This window comes from Pygocentrus nattereri, chromosome 23, assembly GCF_015220715.1.
Source record: "Pygocentrus nattereri isolate fPygNat1 chromosome 23, fPygNat1.pri, whole genome shotgun sequence".
Lineage (NCBI taxonomy): Eukaryota > Metazoa > Chordata > Actinopteri > Characiformes > Serrasalmidae > Pygocentrus > Pygocentrus nattereri.
In genome coordinates this window covers 27,812,737-27,835,300 of record NC_051233.1, presented here as the reverse complement: position 1 = coordinate 27,835,300, position 22,564 = coordinate 27,812,737, and the positions used below count along the sequence as shown (strand labels likewise).

The following is a 22,564-nucleotide window of genomic DNA, read 5'->3' as shown; positions in this document are numbered from 1 at the left end:
CTACAACGCTCAGGCCGATTTACTTCCGCTGCTGTCGGACGAAAACCTCTTATCTCCATTTCTGACATAATCTGAAAATACCTGTTGCCATTTCTATTGTGCGTAAATTTCATGATGAATGGACAAAGAAATGACTCAAAGTGACTTGTAAGGAAGTCCGATTGCATTGACATAAAAGTAAAGTAGGTTTTTTGCTTCTCCTGTAAAGTTTCCATTTTGGAGATACGAGGTTTTCTTCCAACGGCAGCGATATACTGGTTACATTTCTCCACAGCAGCATTTTCCTGATGGTAAAAAACTCTTTCACTCTCCACCACAGTTACTGCCAAGAGCTGTTTATTGTAAAGATTGTGGGGCCAATCCTGCAACAGATCTTTCCAAAGAGGGCGTCTTTAAAAACAAAATTAAGAACTGTACAAATAAACGCTTCAACTTCATTTTACAAAAAAAATCCGGGCCGAGCCCTTGCTTGTGATTGGAGCAGCCACAGAGAGTAGGAGGATTCTGGGAAGGAAACAGACAGCAGTCGTTGGCCCGAGTCCAGCCCCTGAAGCATTGTTGGACAGAAGCATGTGTGAAAATGGCAGCAGTCCGTAGGTGGCGCTGTTCACAGAGCTGCTCCAAAATAAGAAGGAAAGGTCACAGAGGTCAAAAAGGTCAGGGTTCAGTGTTTGCTTTTCTTGGCCTTCTTGTGCGAGCGGTGGGGCGATCGAGACGAAGACCTCCAGGACTTGCGCTGAGGCTGAGGCGACGGAGAGCGGGAACGCTTCGACTTCCGCGGTGACCGAGACCTCGTCCTGGAAAAACACAAACAGGGAGGAAGAAAAGGCGTTTTAGCATCACTGCATCTCATTTACATTTACAGCATTTAGCAGACGCTCTTATCCAGAGCGACTTACAAGAAGTGCTTTGTCAATCTAGAGAAAGTATCTTTGCTAGTTACCAATAGCTTAGAGAAAAAGACAATCCTGAGCTCAGATACTGCTAGAAACAAATTTCAGGACACAGGAGGGACCAGAAAACCGAACGAGTACGTTCATTACAGCGTGGACGGGCCTGTAGGAGCGTACCTGTCTCTCTTCTCCTCTTTGTCTCGGCTCCTCCCCCTGCTCCTCTCCCGGTCCTCACTCTTCTTGCTCCTCTCTCTGTCCCTCTCTTTTTCTCTCTCCTTCTCCTTCTCCCGTTCTCTCTCCTTCTCCCTCTCTCGCCCTTTGCTTTTGTCTTCCCCTCGGTCTCTCCGCTCTTCTTTCTTTGGTTTGTCCTTCTGCTTGCTCGCTGACTTGTCTTTCTTTTCTTCATCATCTTTATCAAACTCCTGCAGCAACAGAACAGGTTTAAAAAAATTAAAGTGTATCCTAAACTCATAAAACCAAGAATTAAAAAGTGGCACACAGGTGAGCAGTCCTCACTCCCACTTTACACAATCAAATAAAATCTCAATGGATAAAAATCACACAAAGGCTTTTTTCCCACCAAAACGCAATGGACCACTTTCAAGAGTCAGTGCCATATAATTAATACCACCTTAGAGACATAATGTACTGTCCCGTAACATCAGCTCTTATTCTTCCCAAAAACACAAAATCCAAAACTCATACAAATGGATTTACAGCATTTTGGAATGAAAAGCTTAAAAATTTCCTTCCAGAATCTCCTGTTTTAACTCATATCCAGCACCGTCTAAGTCTTAGGCTCTTAAGAACACTGCATAAAATAAATACTTATGTTTTGGGAGGAAATACATCATTAAATCCATGTTTTTGTGTGGAATAAACACAAATATAGAGACAATTTTTCTTATTTAAATAAAATGCAGTTCATATCTGGTTAGCTAAAACGGTTTGTTTGCCGATTTCTCCTGGATGCTCCCAGCCATCACATGGTTAAAGTCCATCAGCAGCACAAATTGATTTACTGATTAACCAAACCAGGTTTTAGATCCATAATCACATCATTCATAATATCACTACTTCCTGTATTTTAATGATTTATCTAATATGTGTGTTTTATATGAACAAATAAATGTTTACAGCACAGAAACAGCTTTTTCATTCTAATTTTCTCTGGTACCTGAAACGTTTGGACAGCGCTGTATACAGTGAAACAACAAAATCTGAAGGTTAACATTCAACATGCTTCTCCATTTAATGTGCTAAATGGGAACTGCATGTGTACCTTCTGTAACAGTTTGTTTCTGTAGTGCTGAACCTGTTGTTGGAGGCTCATGCTAGACTTCCTCTCTCTCTTCCCAGATTCCAGCTCATCCTGGAACTTCATCACCTTCACCTGCCAAACACACACACACACACACACACACACACGGATCAACTGATTACACAAGCAAAATCAGGGGAGCTCCTGCTTGTTCGGAATGAGCAGCCTGCAGCCACACCAGCTCTTTGAGGACAAGACTGGACACCCCTGATTTAGACATTTGGGCTGTGTTCCAAACCAGATATTACAACACTAAACAGTATGTAATAACAGAAAACCACCATTAAAAGTGTTTTTATTAGTGTAGTAGAAACAGTATAGCAGTGTGTGGTCAGGCAGCCTCGGTTTGCACAATGGGATTACTGGGATTAGCCTCATAGCTCCAGCACAAAACTAAAGAACACCCAATATATCTTGGCTTATAAATCATTATTAATCCCACAAACGGGGAAATCCCACCTCTGCATTTAACCCATCCGTGAAGTGAAACACCACATACACACTAGTGAATACACACACACTAGGGGGCAGTGAGCACACTTGCCCGGAGCGGTGGGCAGCCCTATCCATGGTGCCCGGGGAGCAATTGGGGGTTAGGTGTCTTGCTCCAGAACACCTCAGTCACGTGCTCTCGGCCCTGGGGATTGAATATTGTAGTAGTAGGGGTAAACTGTGTGTGTGATTTTAAGCGGAACTACAGCTGAAGGATCTGTGGTATATCTAAGGATATTTAATTGCAATTCTTCTGAAATGTTGTGACTGTAATTTAAATTGGTTACATTATTTTCTACAGTTGGTCCAGGCCTGTTGTTTTGGCCAAGAAGACCAGCATATCGACCTTTTCTGGTTTGAATGTTGAGCATCGAGTGTGCATGAGGGGCAGTGAGTTGTGATTGTGCCATCATGCGCACAGCACATGGCATTTCGGTTGCATCTGATTGGTCCAACTGGTCTAGAAGTGGTTCACAAGTGTTAAGCTTATATCAAAGCTTCTGACAAAACTGTTGTTAATGTAGACTAAATTTTAAATTGTAGCTCTTGCAATTTGCAATTTTAATAATATCTCAATACTGAAAGACAAAATTTTGATAATCTCTCATTCTTTTGATGAACTATCGATTTAAGGAGCTGTTCTCTCCCTTTCGCTCACCTCCAGCTCTCGGAGTCGAGTTCTCTTGCTCTCAGACATCTCGAAGTTTCTCAGGCTGCTCTTAAACTCCGCCCCCTCGTACCTGCTGGGGCTGGCTGCGTCATCGCTGCTGCTGACATCATCAGAGTCCATCTCATTATCCTTCACATCACTGAAGGAAAGTAAGAGGGAGCCCTCCCCAATTTATTTTCACGAATCTCACAATGACATAATACCACAATATAGACAACAACAACAACAACAACAACAACAACAACAACAACAACAGTTAAGAATGAAGCCTGTTCTCAGTAGTAATGTACATATTTGATATATAAACATTTACGCTATTTGTTAAGAAGATAAGAACTATTTGAGCCGTTGAAGCTCATGTTTAGTTTGTCTTGGGGCGGAGCTGTTTGTGGCTCACTGTGTTTGGGTTTATCACAGTACCCAGGATAGGGCAAAATTCAGAACAGACAAATCAAGAATTTTCTGCAGTAACATCCAGCAAAAAACTTGTGGAAACTTGGGCAAACTTATTTTTGTAAGAAGGTTATTTGAGAGGCAGAACCAGTTTTTGTAAGACATATATTTTCTTAAGCTAACCAATACTGTGCCCCACTGTCTACTCCTTTATATGCAGTGTTTTGTCAGCCCTGCTAATTCTACTTTTGTAACGGGTCTTCATGAAAAACCAAAAAAAAAAGCTCAGTTCACAATAAAATAAAAACAATCTGGTACTTCTCAGAGGAACTTACCCAACACTCATCTCATCTTCACAGTCTGATTTAGCTACAGGGTCAAAAAAGAGAACATCAGAAGGGTCAGTTTAAAAATGAGTGCCAATAACAGCAGAGGAATAATGCAATTAGGACGGGCTGTAACAAAAAAGATCAAATTCTTTTATTTTCATTACATCCAAAATATTTCGCCTTTCAAAAGTGCTGGAACAATGATACCCCTTTTCCCTCATCCACACTTCAGAGGTTTAGAAAGTAAAAGACAAGCATGGTAATAAAAATGAAAAGCACACAGCCGAATGTTATGTATTCTCCATCATCCCAGCACTTTGAGAGAGGGACATGTACTCTATGGCTAGTATCTCATACCCAGATTAAGCCTAAGCCAAAAAGGTACTTATCACCATTGATTGGGTATTGCAAAGGTCTAGGCTTAACCAATGTCTAGGAATCTGGCCCTGTGTATGTTGCTCAATTTGGTTACATCAAAAGCTAACATGGTCAGTGTGGTGATGAGCTGTGTGACTGTACCTGAAGGCTCAACATCGTCCACTCTCTCCCATTTAGACAAGGCAACACTGGGCACCATCTTATCCATGCCTTCATCTACTGAGGTTTACACACACACACACACACACACACACACACACACACACACACACACACACACTCTTTTTAGACTGAAGAAAGAACACCTATGTATCCGTTTTAATAAGCATAGATCTGGTTAATTTCACACTAAAGTCAACCTAAAATTAGCAAAGCAAAAAGAAAATTTCTTCCGTCTCCACTCACAGGGCACACCGTCAATGTCATCTATTGGGGGTCCGAGCGGGACCCCATCTAGGTCATCCACGGGAACCCCATCAATGGAGGAAGGGTCCCATGGCATTGGGGAGCCGTCCAGGTCGTCCAGAGGTGTGCCGTCAATCTCTGCCCCGTCCAGAGGCGCTCCATCTAACGGAGCACCATCCAGGTCTGGAGAAGCAGTCTGCAGAGGATGAAAACGAGATATTTATCCTCAAGGAAGTTCACAGTGTTTACGGTTACCATCCAATTATCTAGTTTATGTATTCGATCCTTCAATAAATGAAATCAGGGGAGCTGCTGGTGGAATTTAAATCCATACAGTAGTTGCAATGCAGTGAGGGACCAAATCTGTTTATTCTTTCAACCAATACATCAATAACTTAACTGAAAAAAAGGAAAATCCTATTACTTAAAATTTATACCGTAAAGATATACAATGTTATCACTGGCAAAAACACATTTACTTTGAAAACAGGTGGTATTTTCTTGTCTGCTCATGTCTTAAGCACTAAATACAGTGGGGAGAACAAGTATTTGATACACTGCTGATTTTTCAGGTTTTCCCACTTGCAAAGCATGTAGAAGACTAATTTTTATCATAGGTACTCTTCAACTGTGAGTGATGGAATCTAAAACAAAAATCCAGAAAAATACATTGTATGATTTTTAAATAATTAATTTCCATTTTATTGTGTGAAATAAGTATTTGATACACCAGAAAAAGAAACTTAATATTTGGTACAGAAACCTTTGTTTGCAATTACAGAGATGAGACGTTTCCTGTAGTTCTTGACAAGGTTTGCACACACTGCAGCAGGGATTTTGGCCCACTTCTCCATACAGATCTCCTCCAGAGCCTTCAGGTTTCGTGGCTGTCGCTGGGCCACACGGACTTTAAGCTCCCTCCAAAGATTTTCTATTGGATTCAGGTCTGGAGACTGGCTAGGCCACTCCAGGACCTTAAGATGTTTCCTACGGAGCCACTCTTTAGTTGCCCTGGCTGTGTGTTTTGGGTCGTTATCATGCTGGAAGACCCAGCCACGACCCATCTTCAGTGCTCTTACTGAGGGAAGGAGGTTGTTGGCCAAAATCTCACGATACATGGCCCCATCCATCCTTCACACAATACGGTGCAGTCGTCCTGTCCCCTTTGCAGAAAAGCATCCCCAAAGAATGATGTTTCCACCGCCATGCTTCACGGTTGGGATGGTGTTCTTGGGGTTGTACTCATCATTCTTCTTCCTCCAAACATGACGAGTGGAGTTTAAACCAAAAAGTTCTATTTTTGTCTCATCAGACCACATGACCTTCTCCCATTCCTCCTCTGGATCATTCAGATGGTCATTTGCAAACTTCAGACGGGCTTTGACATGCGTTGGCTTGAGGAAGGGCACCTTGCGTGCACTGCAGGATTTTAATCCTTGACGGCGTAGAGTGTTACTGATTGTTTTCTTTTAGACTGTGGTCCCAGCTCTATTCAGGTCATCAGAGATGCTGGAGTCTGACTGATTGAGTGTGTGGACAGGTGTCTTTTATACAGGTAACGAGTTCAAACAGGTGCAGTTAATACAGGTAATGAGTGGAGAACAGGAGGGCTTCTTAAAGAAGAAGTAACATGTCTGTGAGAGCCAAAATTCTTACTGGTTGATAGATGATCAAATACTTATTTCACACAATAAAATGGAAATTAATTATTTAAAAATCATGCAATGTATTTTTCTGGATTTTTGTTTTAGATTCCATCACTCACAGTTGAAGAGTACCTATGATAAAAATTACAGTCTTCTACATGCTTTGCAAGTGGGAAAACCTGAAAAATCAGCAGTGTATCAAATACTTGTTCTCCCCACTGTATATCATTTATTTTATTTATTTATTTATTTATTTACATACACACACACACACAGACACACATTTTCAGGCTAAGTAAATGAAAACAGCATCTATCTGTAATGCATACTGAGTAATGACTAATGTGTCTGAAGTTCTAAGGTCACCTCTGTCCTTTCAATGACTTCCTCTCCTGGTTTGATGAGGCCAAGGAAGATGTTCTGCAGCTGGATCAAAAAGGATTCTGGGTAAATGGCCCAGTCCTCCCATGCTCGGAAACAAGTCATGATCTTTTGCTACAGAGATAAAAGGAAATAATAATAAACAACAAGAAGACAATGTGAACAGCTAAGTCGTATAACTTCATTCAGCAATGAGAGAGAAACTACTTCTCCATAAGGCTGCACTGACCTTGAACTGTTCAGCCTGCAGTCTGGCCTGGATGTTTCTATATGCTTCCCCAACGTCACTGAAAATCTGAGGCAGCCTCGTCTCAAAGCTGAATGTGCAAACAGCTTCATATTTATTTTGTTTTGTTCATTTATAGCAAATTACAATATAATGGCAAATACAGAGACAGAGCGCGCGAGAGAGCGCGCGAGAGAGCGCGAGAGAGAGAGCGAGAGAGAGAGCGAGAGAGAGAGCGAGAGAGAGAGCGAGAGAGAGAGCGAGAGAGAGAGCGAGAGAGAGCGAGAGAGAGCGAGAGAGAGAGAGCGAGAGAGAGCGAGAGAGAGCGAGAGAGATCTTACTATTTTCTGTAGTAGGACGCGTTAGTGACTTTGGCACAGGAGTTGTACAAGATGTCTGAAACCAAATACAGCCTTGCAACCTGCACAACAAAAGAAGTGCAATCAATTACCTGTTAGTAACAATGATGCAAAAACGTCAACGTGTTGTTTATTTACAAACAAATACACTCATCACAACCGATTACAACACCCTACAGGAAGTGTAGAAGGAAAAAAGTAACAGAAGAAATCAGATTTCACACAGACTGAACTGAAACGGAGAAGTGAGGTGAAGCGGCAAAAAAAAAACATAATAGTTCTATTAAATTATTAACTGATAATAATAAACTAATAAAAAGTCAACAGACCACATCATTGCAGAAACAACTGATATTTTAGAACTATCAGAACTTGAGTTTTAGAAATCTGTGTATATTAGGATACCAAATACTGCCCCAACCCCACCAAATCCCCAGTTTGTCCGTTAACAAACTGGAAATGGTCCCAAAAAATGCATCATCTGTGATCTGTAGTGAGGGTTAGTTGACAACACAGGGACATCCAATGCATAATATGCTGCATAATGAATGCTGGGTATTGCAGTACGAGAACACTGCTAACCCTCCTCTACACAGTTTGAATTCTGCAAAACAAGTAAGGATGAGGGATACCATGCTGCTCCACAAAATACTGCATAACAACAAATAGCACAGTCTACTCGTAGGCCGAAAAATCCCTTTAAGCCCTTGATTGGACTGGGTGATTGTGTGTGTGTAGAGTATGGAGAGGAATCCTGTATAGTTTGTGTATAGGTCTAAATTAGGACTGTACGTGTGTGTTTGGATGAGTACCTTCTTCTGTAGTGGGGTGTGTAGTATGGAGAGTGACTCCGTGATACAGGAGACCACCTCCTCTGCAGCTTCAGCCTTCTCCAGACAGAACAGCATGGCGTCTCCAATCTCCACTCGACGGGGTGTTAAACCCCGCAACAACACCTCCAACTGTTCTCTGTGTCTGAAGTACACACACAACTCTATGAGAGACTCAACAACCTCACCCTCACACACCTTTACATCCCATGAATAAATAGCTCAGCAAACAACAAACGCGACATCTAAACAGTTCTCCTGAGCTTTAGTGACTCTTTGGGGGGTTTGCTACCCTGAGGATCCTAAGGACTGAATAACAGCTTATCGCACTTGCATTTCTTACTTCTTAGTCTTTGTAACTATTCTTGCAGAAGATTTCTGATCATCTTAAACGTAGGATGGTTACAAGCTCAAACATTATTTAATGCTTTTATTTTTCTGTTTGTGTAAAGCACTTTGAATTGCTACTGTGTATGAAAGGTGCTATACAAATATCTAAAAACTTGTAGCTAGCCATCGCTTTAACAAGGTGCCCAGCCATTATCTCACCTTGAATCAGACAGACAGACACGGACATACACTCAGTCTAAAAATCTACAACATACTCGGCCTTTAGCTGCCCTTTCTTTAGCTCCTCCTCCGGAGAGGGGGGGGGACCATCCTCTGACTCCTCGTCTCCATGGAGATATGGTTTGAGGACAGGGGGCCTCCACAGAGAGCCACCCCGAAACATTCGGAAATGTGACGTCTTCCACTCGCTCGGACTGTCTCCCTGAGAGGAGAGAGATAGATAGAGAGAGAGATAGAGAGAGAGATAGAGAGAGAGAGAGAGAGAGAGAGAGAGAGAGAGAGAGAGAGAGAGAGAGAGACAGAGACAGAGACAGAGACAGAGACAGAGACAGAGAGAGAGAGAGAGAGAGAGAGAGAGAGAGAGAGAGAGAGAGAGAGAGAGAGAGAGAGAGAGAGAGAGAGAGAGAGAGCTTATGGTTCCATTTTAACCAAAAGACGAAATCAAGCTCATCCCATGCAAAGACCCAAAGGGTCATCACCAATAGTGCACATACACAGGTACAATATAAATGCCTATTTATCACTGATGCCTGTTCAAATTAGTGAGTTGTTGATGTTCAGTCATGCTCACACAATTCTCCATAAAGCACTGACCAACTGTCTCGGCTAGAGAGGAATAAAGCTCCGAAACATTCGGCTGTGAAGCAGCGGAACCGAGTTCTCTGGCGTAAAGCCTCCTTAGAAGAGTAGAGGCTGTTAGTGCAGTAAAAGGGGTGCAAGCTCCTTATTAATACTCCTAATTTCAGAAAAACAACTTTGGATGTCTTTGTAGGGGTCTACAAACTTTCGGATATGAAGTGTAGATCAACCGATAAGATAGGGTCACTCTTTGATCCCCGATAGGACCCAGGCATTGTAAACAGACACTAATACATATACTAAGTAGCATATACACACAGTGCAAAGACAGAAGCAAAACATCATCATCATCATCATCACCACCAAGGAGGAATTCACATTTGTTGGTATATGAATAAACAACAAGCTAAGTTTAGGAGAAAACATACCTGCAGTATGGAGTAGAGCTTCCATCTGTAGTAAACATGCTCCTGACTCTTATTATCAAACAGAAACCTGAAAGATCAACAGCACAAAATCTCACTATTAGGCCTGAATGATTCATTATTGTTACATCAGAGAAAAAATCTGAGTCAGATATTTGACCAAATCATTCAACCTCATTATGTGACTAATGTAGTGTTGACCATATTTAACTTCCAGTTGCATTAATCAACACGCATCCCAGCTGTACAGAGGATAAAGTCATCTGTGCAATTTCACAGCTTTCACACAATAAACAGGAAACTAGAAAGCTTTTAAAAAAATCGAGACGCTTATTCTAAACTGCCTAAGAAAGCTGTAAACATCCAGAATTCATTTTCTAGATTTAACATACAGAATGGCCCTTATTTTAAAAGCCATGATCAATAATAATTTGAGAAAAACAGAATGACAAAACATAAATTTAGAGTTAAGAGTGGGCAAATGGCAAAAGTACAGTTTACTATAATATAATTTAAAAAACAAAAATACTATCAACGACTATAAACAGTGTTTTTTTACCCGTTTCATCCGCAAAACTGCACTAAATCCTATTAAAGAGGATTCATGGAACATTAATGGAACATTAATGGAACAACGGGTCGGCACTCCATGATATACTTAGAAAAGCATATCGTGCTACAGTCAAATTGCCCCCCTCTATTACAGCATAACAGCTCAAAATCCTTGAAAAAATTTCAAACATCTAATAAAATCTACCTTTTGTTGTCTAGTTCATGAGAATTAAATCTACAATTAATGCACACTGCAAGTTATTATTGAATATATAATCATAAATTATTAATATAACAAGTGATTTTGAATGGTGGTGCATCTATAAACACAAACATTGTTTCAAGATACAGTTGAACAGAGAACAGTATGGTATACAGTGCCAGAAACCATATAAGCAAAAGAATACATGGAGTCTGAACTGGGCTAACTGGTTTACATAATACTCCACTACTGGTCAGAGTAAATTAGCCTTGCAACTCCAAAGAAACTTCAGGCACCAAAACATGGCCACATACATCAACTACTTCTGGTGTGTAAATGATTTTATACTACAATAAACTTTGCTGTAGTTTATTTTAGCACAAACAAATTACATTCACAGTATTTAAGTGCACAATAAACATGTCCTGGCTAACTGAATAAGTACGGAGTTTTTTTGGTTGTTTTTTTTTGGGTGTTTGTAAGAAGATAGATAGATAAATAAATAAAGGCCACGCATACAGACCTGAAGTCTGGGTTGCTCTGCTCTCGGCTCATGATTATGGCCTCGAACATGGGTCCCTCTCTCACCACAAACTCAATCATCCTGTGGATGAGGCACAGCAGGTTCCTACGCACCCAAAGAGACAGAGGGATGAGAGCATGAACAAGGGTACACCCCTCCCTCCCCTTCTTCTTCATCTTTGGACATGTCAGTTCTGTCTCACCCTAAACAAAGCGACCTAAGACTTTATCCCCTGGAGATCTACACTCCTGTAGAGTGCAGTTCCAAACAGAAAGCTCTCATTTTCAGATGCTTCAGATTAACCTGATTAGCTGGATCGGGTGTGTTGGATCAGGGCTGGAACTGGAACACTGCAGGAGGGCAGCTCTCCAAGGGTCTTGAGTGTCCTAACCCCTTTTAGCCCTAAGGGGTCTGCATGTGGTCTCACACTTTGGTCCTTCGCTCCCATAGCTATATCATTTACATATTTCACAGACGTTACTACCTCATAATAATTACTGAATATTAAATCATACAATTCATAACTTAATAACCCTGTGGTTTAAAATGCTGATTTGTCCTGCTTCTTTTCACGACGTGTTGCATCTGAGCTTAAAGTCCATTTTGTAAAGATGTTCAATGTTTGCTTTGTCCAGCAGATGGTGCTGACGTACAATACACAATTTCTGGAGGCTAGCAAATTTTCTTATGGGTAAATGAACATGCTGGCTTCTCTCACTTGTATTTGCTGTGATTTTAAGCCATTTGGGGAGCTTCTGTGAGGCAGATTGAAGTGAAAGTGGGATTGTTGGTATGGGACCACCATAGGACCTCCGCTGATCACCACAGTACCTCCGCTGACCAGGTATTATTGGGTAGCGGATCACTTTCAGAAAATCAGTGATACCAGCACGGTAGTGGCATGTGTATCCATATACAATTAGTGGAAATGCATATTTGACAGAATAATTTACAGAACTACTAACAGGTGAGAGACAGTGTTTACAGTATGTAAGTGAAACAGAAATGGTGCATGATTTAACGTACGATTTATGTGGGATATTAAAAACTGAACACCATAAATGTCCATAAATATTTCAGCACCACAAGCATACAAAACACATATATACACATATATATTTACACATATACACACACACATAGATAAATATATGTGTAGTTTAATGTTTCCCTTGCAAACTGTGAAGATGTGAAACAAAACATTGAACAAAATATTAAGCAGCAAAAACTAATCACTGCCACTGTGTTGTAATGAAACTGAAGAAAAAGGAAATAAGATGCAAAAAATTAAACCTTATTTACAGATTTATCTTCTGTGGTTATAAGAATTTGGTCAATCAAATTTGAAAAATGTTCCTAAAAATCTACATTAAAATCACTACCACGCTGGCACCACTGCTGTGCTGTGAATGGTGCAGCATCAAAGTAATATCTGGTCAGTGTTGGTCCTATGATGGTCCTTTACCATTGATTATGGGGTATGGGGGGCTGACAACAGATGGGCCCAACAGATGGGCTATAGTCCCAACAGACGGGCTACCAAAAAAAAAAAAAAAAAAAAAGAAAGAAAGAAAAAAAGGTACCTAAAAAGGGCACCTATAAGGTACTCATTTCTGATTAAAAAAAAAGCCAATGAATGACTATTCCATGTGATTTATCCCTTCTTTTTGTACATGCCCTGTATACGTGTAACTTTTTTGTCGGATGTACTTCAGTATTAAGCTACCAGTGCATGTGTGTTTTCCGACACTCTCGGACAACCATAGCACTAATTAAACCGACAGAGCGTATACATTGCTGTTATCAGTGCCATCTAACCATCTATGCCTACTGTGTGTTTATATGTAGTTTTCTCAGTCATACTGTGATATTAAATGGATAAAGAGTGTGTACCTTTCTGATGGGATAACCACTGTCACTACGGCGTCGTACAGAGTCTGTTCGTGACGTCAAACCACGTGATGAAGATACAAACAATATAACGTGAGTTTATGTTGATAAAAACCGTAGCACAGTCACACAACACTGCAAAACATCCTCACCAAGCAGAACCCGTTCTAATCCCGACTATGCACTTTACCATTTCAAGCTACAATTAAGTGAAGTATAATTAGTACCACTTATCAAAGGCTAAGGCAGTAGTGCTCAGAATAAATCAAAATTAAAAATTAAAAACAATCAGATCTGCTGTCGGGCTATTTAGGATTAAATGGGTACTAAACCCAAAAAAGGTACAACAGCTAACAATGAATAAAAGCATAATGAGACCAGGTAGCACGGTTTAATCTGACCGGTGCTAAACTGGCCCTAATTCGTTTTCAGATGTTGGCGTGTTTGGATGAAGCATTCCTTTAAAACAGCTTGTTCTCTCTAAAACTGCATCCCCTCCACCCACCTGTGTGTTTTCTAAGTGAAACTGAGTCAACACTTCATTTTGATGGTTCACTGTAGATGCTTTGCAAAAGCTCATTCAACTTTTTCCTAAACATAACACAAATTAAACCTAAGACTAGACCACATCGAATGTTTAATGATGACACACGAGTTGCAGTTTAGTCCCGGACTAGACTTAAACCATCTTCTTTAACCCGGTCTTTAATGTAAATTGCTTTAATTTACATTCAACTCAATATCTATTCTATTTCTCTAACTCTAATCACAATCTAATCCAAATTGCCTTTAACCTACATTTAAACAAATATCTATTAAATTCATCTCCACCTAGAAGGCTGTGTAGTCCAGGATTAGGTTTAACCCATGTTCAGGAAAGGAAAATTCACCCGAACTGAGTTCCACTGGATAATTTGAATTATAGAAAACCATCAAAATAGAGTGCGAACATATTTTGTAAAATAAATAAAACCATCAATAAAAAAATATCATCTAATTCTAGAAACTCAAAAAGCTTAACCTTCAAACACTACGAGCAACACAAGCGCAAACCCTCTGTGCCATGCCATGGACTGACAGAAGAGTAAGAGTTTACCTTGTAAAAGTCTTCTTGGGAGCGGCTGCGAGGTTTGGTGAAGTCATTGCGGAAGCGGTCCCGTGGCTGAGCATTGAAGGGCAGCCCAGAGGGGGGAGGTGGGGCCGTGGTCTTCAGCACCCCTATGGGGGTGTAGAGGGGCTGGGGTGGAATCCGTACAGCTTTCCCCCAGCCCAGCTTCATCTCAAAACCCATCACCGTTTTTCCTGCAATTAGCAATTCACAGAATAGTGTGAATGGACATTTATGACTGTACGAAATTTTAAAAAGCTCATGGGGACTTTCGGAGATGGAAATGTGTCAAACAAACGTGTGAATCGATCAAATTGGTCATTAATAGAACTGATCAGGTACTCTACTAAATGGAGTGCATTCATTGTTAGAAGTCAGAGTTAGAGATTAATAACAAAATTACGTTGTAATTTGAAAACTACTATTTCTCTTTCTAAGTTCTGTTTTAATAGAAAGTAGTTTTGCACACATTTGTAAACAGGTACTATTTACAAGTCCCACAGTTTCAACTGCTCTTATTTATAATGTTTATATTCCTAATTCTGTGAAGGATAGAGTTAATATCTTTGATATTACATATACTGCCTATACAGTAATATTGAACCATTTGTAACCTGGTTAAGTAATTAATAAGGTTAATAACCTGTTTGTTAATTCTCTTCTCAGCATTTCTTTTTCTTGAGTGCCTCGTTATTCCTTTGCTTTGCTGTCCTTTGCTGGGACTAATAAAGGATTATCTTAAATATCAGTTTGACGTCTGATGCCGATACTTTTGTCAATACTAATATGATTCCCATGTGATTACTTCAGTATTTCTGTCTTTCAATAATAGCTTGATTGTGTCTTAATTTTTCTGTAGCAGTTTTGATGTTAGTGTGCAGTCATAATTATGTCACCATCTAAAGCAGCCAACGCCCTCTCGGCATCTTTCCGTGTCATGAAGGCCACAAAGCCCCGGTTGGTCACTCTGGTCCTCTCCTCTTCTGTCCTAGGCCACATTATCTTGACACTGGCCAGTGGGCCATACTTTCCAAACTCCTTACACAGCATCTCCTCCGTCATCTACAAAAGTCATCATACAGAAACAGCAGCCACCTCAATCAGGGGAGTTTAGCTGGGCAGCAAAACACTCTGAAGTGTAACGTAACAAAACTTACAAGTAAAAAAAATCACATTAAATTACATTTATTCATTTTAAAGAACATTACATCCAAACTGACAAACAGAACAGGGACGGTCCCTATTATCAGTATGGATAACAGACGGATGAAACACCTAATGACACGCTTTGTGTCTCAGTACAGAGAGTAAACAAACGGCTAACGGCATTTACATCACTGCTTGTGCCATTTTTTATTTTTGCCCCACATAACAATAATACCAAAATGTACCTTGGGATTGATGCAGCCAATGTAGAGGTTAGTAGTGGTTGGCACTGTTGGGTCATCATCAAATACTGCATTTAAAAAACAAAAAAGATGAAGAAAAAAAAAAATTACAATCAAACACACAACCTGGAAAACGTACATATTCCTGAAAATGAACAGACTAGCTGTGTCAAATGTGCATTACACATAAACAACAAGCCAGAACTAGACACCTCATGCAATGTCAGGCAGCAGTGACCAAACAAACTGAAAGGAGTCTATATGCAATACCATACCCATGCCATCTATAATATCCATCAATATCTAAATCAGCCATAATATACCATCTGACAATGTGAAAAATGTTTCAATCTTTTAAAAAAAAAAGAAAGAAAAAAAAAAACAATACTTCATGTGGGGGTAAACAATTTATCGACTTCTTACCAACTAAACAATATTTTAATTTAAAAGTATCATTCATTCACAGTACTTACTTAAATTTGAATGAAATTAGGTCATTTATCCAAGTCATTTTTAGGCTCAACTGACAAACCATTAATTTACATATGTACCTGATTTACAGTGTAGCAACTTGTGTATATTGCATCATGTATATGCAGTTTTAAAAAAGTGAAAGTATGTACACATCCTCTACAGATGAACAAACTTAAACACGGCATTTTGACCATTTTAGTGCACTTTTTTTTGCAGAGTTTAATATATTGGAAAATATTTAATATGTGCCATAACTTTTGCACTGTTATATTTTATTTTGTTGCCCATACGTTAAATTTAGAAAATATACAGGAACTGTAAATTGTGTAGAACTGTGCTCTTGTATTTCATTGTATTTTTGAATGCCCTGTCATCTGTAGACATATTGTAATAAACCTATAGTCATACGCAAAACAATTGTTGACATGGTTTTGATTATGTCAAAATAAGTTAACACATGAATTTGCACTGAATTTAACAAACTGTGGCATGTACAAAAAAAAAAACAGAGCATTTAACGTTCCATCATTTTTTTCTGACATGTTAAATTCAGCAAACAAACAGAAATTATGCACTAAAACATGCAGAAAATTGAGCGTCTGTTCCCTGCAGAGGAGGCGTTTACCCATTTTCATTTAGGAAATCAGTAAATGTGTAATCTGACTGGGCTGAATGGATGGTATAACATTTACATCAGAATTTAAATCTGTGTGAATCTGTGTGTGTGTGTGTGCCTCACTTGACCGTCGTGTCAGCGATAGATCCACATCTGGATAAACTCCTCCAGGATCATTCTTCTTCCTTTTGTACCGCTCTTCTCTCTCTTCCTGTATTCTGTGTGACAGACAGATTTCTTTAGTTTTACACTGGACAAGAAACAATTAACAAGAACCTAATAACCCTCTAATTAGTCCTGTGCAACCTGCATGCCTAAATTAATTTAATCACTTGCCTCAAACTACATTGAGCTACGAGCGGCTTACATCCGACCCAAAAAAAGTGGCTGCTTGTGATGCTGAAAGCTGCACTATGTAAGATTTTTTTGTTGAAACTGAAAGAAGTAGCCTTACTGAATCAGATGAATCAACCCTGGTAAAATATGGCACGAATGCAATGATGAAAGTTAAGAAACTTCTTATAAAAGAGTCATTTAAGTCAATGGCATTGAAAACAGACTTTGCAGGAGTTTTGTGGGCCACATTTTTACATATTACGATCACAAGCACAGGCTAAAAAAGAAGGTCAAGCTCAACGTTTAGACCTCAAATGAAAAATCAACATCACATGAGGAAGAAATGACGACGACCGAAGATAATTCACATTCGCAGATTCATGGAAGAGGTCTGAAGCACAACCCACAAAACAAAATGTTCTTCTGCATGTTGGCACAGATATTTATTTATATCCACTACAGACATCGCCAGATCCCCAAAGGTTACATCCATTAATCTGCTCTTTTGCTTCTTCTTCATCACATGCTTTCTTAGTCCTACTGCTTGTTTTGATCTTTAACGAATGCAATCTTGCAATGCCAAAAATTCAGAGAAGTTTTGCTTGGTCATCAACTGTTCCTCTGATTAAACAAATCACTTAAAAAAGGAGGCGACTGATCTGAACTGCGTTCTAAGTGAGCTCACATGGTCACTCGAAATAAAATCCAAAAGACAAACACTGCAGCACACAGAAAGCTCCGGTTCTATATGCTGAACTTTATAAATCAACGGTACTGTTGCCAAAGGCAAAAGCACATAGGATGTAACATTTCTGGTGGCAAACTTAAGTTAAGTGATACTTTTTTTTTGATCCCACAACCGGGGAAATTCCACCTCCGCATTTAACCCATCCATGAAGTGAAACACCACATACACACTAGTGAACACACACACTAGGGGGCAGTGAGCACACTTGCCCGGAGCGGTGGGCAGCCCTATCCACGGCGCCCGGGGAGCAGTTGTTAGGTGTCTTGCTCAAGGACACCTCAGTCATGGACTGTCGGTCCTGGGGATCGAACCAGCAACCTTCTGGTTACAGGAGCAGATCCTTAACCTCCAGCCCACGACTGCCCACTAAGAGCAACTGTGCAACTTCTCTCAAGAAGATGACCGCATAGTCATTCAGTGTCAGAAAAAAAGTCTATTTGCTCTTGTTACCTACCAACTTAACATGATTTGAGGCCTATAGTTACTGTCCAATATGAAGAACAGACACCTACTGTTTCAGCTCCTCTTTGAATAATTCCAGGTTACTCTTCTTCTTCTCCTCAGTCTTCTTTTTAACCACCTGTGAGAGGAAAAACATCTATATGGGTACAGCAAGCTTCGCGCATTGAAGCATGGAAAGCCCTAAACTTCTAAAACCGGTGTTGTGGACCGGAAGAGCTCGTTATTAAATACGTACCACATAATTACACAATGTACACAATGCATACCATCAGCAATGATTACTCACAGTTTTCTTATGCTCTGCAGGCTGAACTGGTGACACATTCTGAGGTACAGGAGTGAATTTAGAAGCAGGTCTGTAAAGTTTACTCTTCTTCACCTCTGCTGCCTCCTCCTCTGTAAGGCACAGCCAAACATTTATCAAGCACTGCGACAGGCGCACCTTTCAGGTGCGTATACAAGCAGCACGGATTAGTCCACAGATGAATAACGTTTCTCGTGACAGGAAGGAATTTTCCAAGGCATCTCACCTTTAGTGGCGTTTACGATCCCCCCTCGTACAAAAGTCTTTACTCCACTCTTCTCACTGCCATCGAAAGACGCCAAGAACTCCTCAAAGACTTCAGCTGCCTTTTCTTCTTCCTGCAAAAGGTACAAACGTTATAGGAGGAAATGAATAGAAACACAACCACATGACAACTTCAGTCATCGATGCAGATCCAAAACAAGATAATTCCCACTTTCACCACTGTTAGCGCTGCTGTAGTCAAATGAAATCCATAAAACCTACTGAAGCAAAGCTTATCCTGTCTATAATCACACCCACTGCTCATCTCTTTAACTGAACAAACTGTATAACGTATTCTATAATATCTTCAACATGTATATAAGTACATTTATTATTTACAGATCTGTAGCATGTTGCGCATTTATACATAATTGATCATATTACTATTTATCCAGTTAGCTGTATCAAGAGAGAAAATCCTTGAATATCTTGCTGCTTGCCAGGAGATTCTGATCCTGATTCATTTGTGAAGTGGTCCTATGACATCAGAGCACTTTAGGTAGCACAGGTTACTAGATAATCCATGAACAAAGCACCTTTTTCTTGATCTCCTCTTGCTCTTTCTTCGTAAGTACCCTCTTCACTCCCGTAGACTTCCCTTTTTTCTCTGCCATATTGACTGTCAGTGAAAAAGACAGTAAAAATCATCATCAGCAGACTGAATCTTGGTGACACGTGGCAGGTACATCTCCCTTACCTTCACATAAACTCTATCCATCAGTGGTAGGAGTGAGCAATGCAGCTGTACACAATGTTACTCTACGCATACAGAGGATATTGTCAACACTTAATTAATACAGACCAACTGCGTGTTTCATTACAAGAGAGAGAACAAAGTCATGTTTAAACTAATTTAGTGCTGCATAATATTTTAAAGGAGTAAAAATCTTTGCAATAATAGCTTTTCAAGAGCATTTTTAAAGGGCATTCTAGTCTAAAACTACTACGTCGTTATTTCTCACGCTCTGTGTTATTCTGTACAGCATCCTTCAGCCTCTTCTGTACGATGTTCATTTTATGCTTTTATACTTCATTGTTCCCTCACTACAACATCCAGCAAGCTTGACAGGAATATATCACAAAACCAGTGATGTACAGGATAATAAATCAAGAAAGTATTCGTAGTTTTTCCCTATAACCGTCGAGATAAACCGTCAGCAGGGGGTTTTCCTCGTCTTTAAACCGGAAAGCACCACTCCAGAGACTAGGTTCGTCTAACCTAGAGCTGGAGCTGGGCAATACGACAACATTGCTTGGTATTGTGATAAACTCAAGACAGGAGGATGTCAGAATATATCACAATATACTTTTCTAGACACATCAACAGTACTTACAAATCAGTCTTCCTGCGTATTTGTTTAAACAGAGTGCATCGTTAGTCATGTTTAACTGGATTTAGTGCAGCACAGCGTGTGAAATGCTGAAGTAACTAGATTCAGTTCTTTTTAAAAATAGTCATTTAAAAGATGTCAGATAAATAAATATCATGACACACTGTGAATGGTAAAAAACCTCCTGAAGTATCGTGATGTTACACTTTGCCATATCGCCCACCTCTAGATCTAAACTTGACTGGTGAGGAAGAAAATGACTGAACTCTGCTGTAAAAGAACCTGCATACAGATGTTCTGGCTGCAGAACAAGCAGGGCAGGAAAAAACCCAGTGGTGATGATTCCAAACCCATACAGGCACAGATCAGGCACACACGGGCCGCTAGCACATACTGCGCTCAGCTGACAGGTTAGTAGTAACGTCCATGTAGCGCTGAAACTGGTTCTACCACTAAAGGCCACAAGAACCTCATCAGAACCTCAACAACTTGAAGCAAATCCCAGTAAAACGGTCAATTAACTTCCCAAACCTGGCGAATCCCCAGGACTCTGAAATACCACCTATCAGCCCCATGGAGGCTCAGTTCTTTCACAAAGCCACATTCCACCGACAAGGGTTCTTTAGTAAAGAACCACGACCTCTAAATAGAACCATTTCGCGCTTAAACGGTGAACAGGGCTCTTCAGGCTGATTCGTAATGCGTTGCTTCTATAGAACCCGTTTGAAAAATGGGCCAAAAGGGTTCTGTCGCAGCTTAGCAACAGCAGAGCCTTTTGAGTGCTACATGAAGCCGTTTTCAAAAAGGTTCTCCATGGAACCATAAGTAACCCGTTCTCCGTCATTCTGAATAACCGTTTTACCACTCAGAGAACCAAACAAGAATGAAACGGTTCTACGCAGAACCCAGTTTTGAAGATAATCACTCTGTTTGCTAGAGAACTGTTGGAGAACCATCGTTTTTAAGCGTGCAGCGTCTGTTCGAGCACTGCGTTCCACCTTAAATCGTGCAGCAGTTAGCTTCAGTGGCAACATTTAAGGTGGAACGGAAAAGTAAAAGCTGGCGAATACTCAGTCCGCCTCAGGCTCGTTCAGTTTAGAGAGGTAGTTCGGGGTAAGAGGCGGCGAGGGGAGGTGTGGGACAGTCCCGTCCGCACAGCGCTCGGCGGTTCGGGCCTCGCTGATGGACCCGCCGAGCCGAGCCGAGCTAAGCTAAGCTAACTGGCTAACGCTGCCCAGATCAGTGCACAGCGCGCTGCAGCTCAGACTGACCTCCAGCTCGCACGGGCAGCAAAGGATGCCGCGCAGCCGCGAGCAAAAGCTAACAGACACCGCCACGCACAGCAGAACGAGCTCAGTTCCCAGCACTTACAGAGCTGCTCCCATTAGAAAACAAACAGGACCGTGCGTTTATTATTAATCCGCCATTTTTGATTCCCCAAAAATGGAAATAGCGGACGTGTGACGTCAGCCTGAAAGCGCCAATCAGGCGTTGAGTTTCTGGCGAGGGACGTTTCATCACGCGGACCCGGGAACCAATCGCCTCGCTTAACCCTCAAACGCGCGCGTTACGGGGGCCATTCATAAAAAAATGTGTTTCCGAGTCACTTTTCTCGCCTGAAAAGGATCCGACTATTAAAATAAATCAAAAACACTTTAATTTAGAAAGAAATGATAATGTGTGAGGAGGCCTGTAGCAGAGCGGAGAGCACAATTCCCTGCAACTTTCTGCAACGTCCTCCTGTTTTCTCAGACGCTAGAGGGCGCGCCCGAGCGAGTCCAAAATGACTGAGCTGACATGGAGCGTTTAGTTTATAAATGCTCAAACGTTTTTTATTTATTTCCCGAACAGTGAGTATCATAAAACATTTTAACACCGCTGTTATACTTTGAAGAGCTTTTAAACTCGAGCTGTAGGAGTTTAAAACGGCGCCTCGTGTAGGTCCATGACGTCACTGAGCGCGAAGAGCCAATGAGCTGCTCAGCTCGCCCGTCAATCATCCCGCTCTAGCAGCAAAGCCCCGCCTCCTGCTGCCCAAAACCCGTTTGCTTAAGAAAAAAGGAAAAATAAAGGCGAATTTTCTTTGCTTTTTTAGTGAAACACATCCTTCCATTTTCTAAAATTAAAGAAACGCTCTGGGCGAGTGATTAGACGCTATTTTAACTCCTCATAATTTTAGGCTATTTTAGGCTCCTCATAAAGCGGCTCTGTTCCCCCATCAAAACACGACCGCAGTCAGCAGATGGCGCCCGCGAGTGAGTCCTGAATGAATGGGCGTGAATTGTGCCCCCCCCAACCTTTTGCTTAATGATTTCCAGTAGAGACCACTAGTTTCCTGTAGAATGCCTTTCGATCCCATTAGGAAACCATCAAATGCTTTTAGAATCAGCCATTGGTCACCTGTTAAACCTCTGGAATCCTTTACATTGTGATATTAACCCATTAAAAAAGCCAAAACACATTACAAAA

The 22,564-nt window shown here is 40.7% G+C and overlaps 1 protein-coding gene across 6 annotated transcripts; it reads right to left on the bottom strand.

Annotated features, from left to right (window-relative positions):
- Positions 1–314: 314 nt before the first annotated feature.
- Positions 315–21,567, bottom strand: zgc:163098 (uncharacterized protein LOC100037380 homolog). 6 transcript variants are annotated; one of them, XM_017683159.2, is made up of 25 exons: positions 21,467–21,542; positions 19,462–19,523; positions 19,301–19,383; positions 18,727–18,838; positions 18,483–18,592; positions 18,247–18,314; positions 16,774–16,868; positions 15,564–15,628; positions 15,069–15,234; positions 14,161–14,366; positions 13,068–13,111; positions 11,175–11,279; positions 9,901–9,967; positions 8,929–9,095; positions 8,306–8,468; positions 7,476–7,555; positions 7,138–7,225; positions 6,894–7,022; positions 4,882–5,077; positions 4,618–4,695; positions 4,105–4,138; positions 3,365–3,515; positions 2,176–2,286; positions 1,071–1,315; positions 315–797 (listed from the first exon to the last, which is right to left on the bottom strand). In XM_017683159.2, the coding sequence occupies exons 3-25, from the start codon at positions 19,376–19,378 to the stop codon at positions 665–667; spliced, it is 2,691 nt and encodes an 896-aa protein (XP_017538648.1). In that variant the 5' UTR covers positions 19,379–19,383; positions 19,462–19,523; positions 21,467–21,542; the 3' UTR covers positions 315–664. The 6 variants fall into 6 exon arrangements, with proteins under 6 accessions (XP_017538648.1, XP_017538649.1, XP_017538650.1 ...); XM_017683160.2 differs by having other exon boundaries at positions 21,367–21,474; XM_017683161.2 differs by lacking the exon at positions 19,462–19,523 and having other exon boundaries at positions 21,467–21,567.
- Between the last annotated feature and the right edge of the window lie 997 nt (positions 21,568–22,564).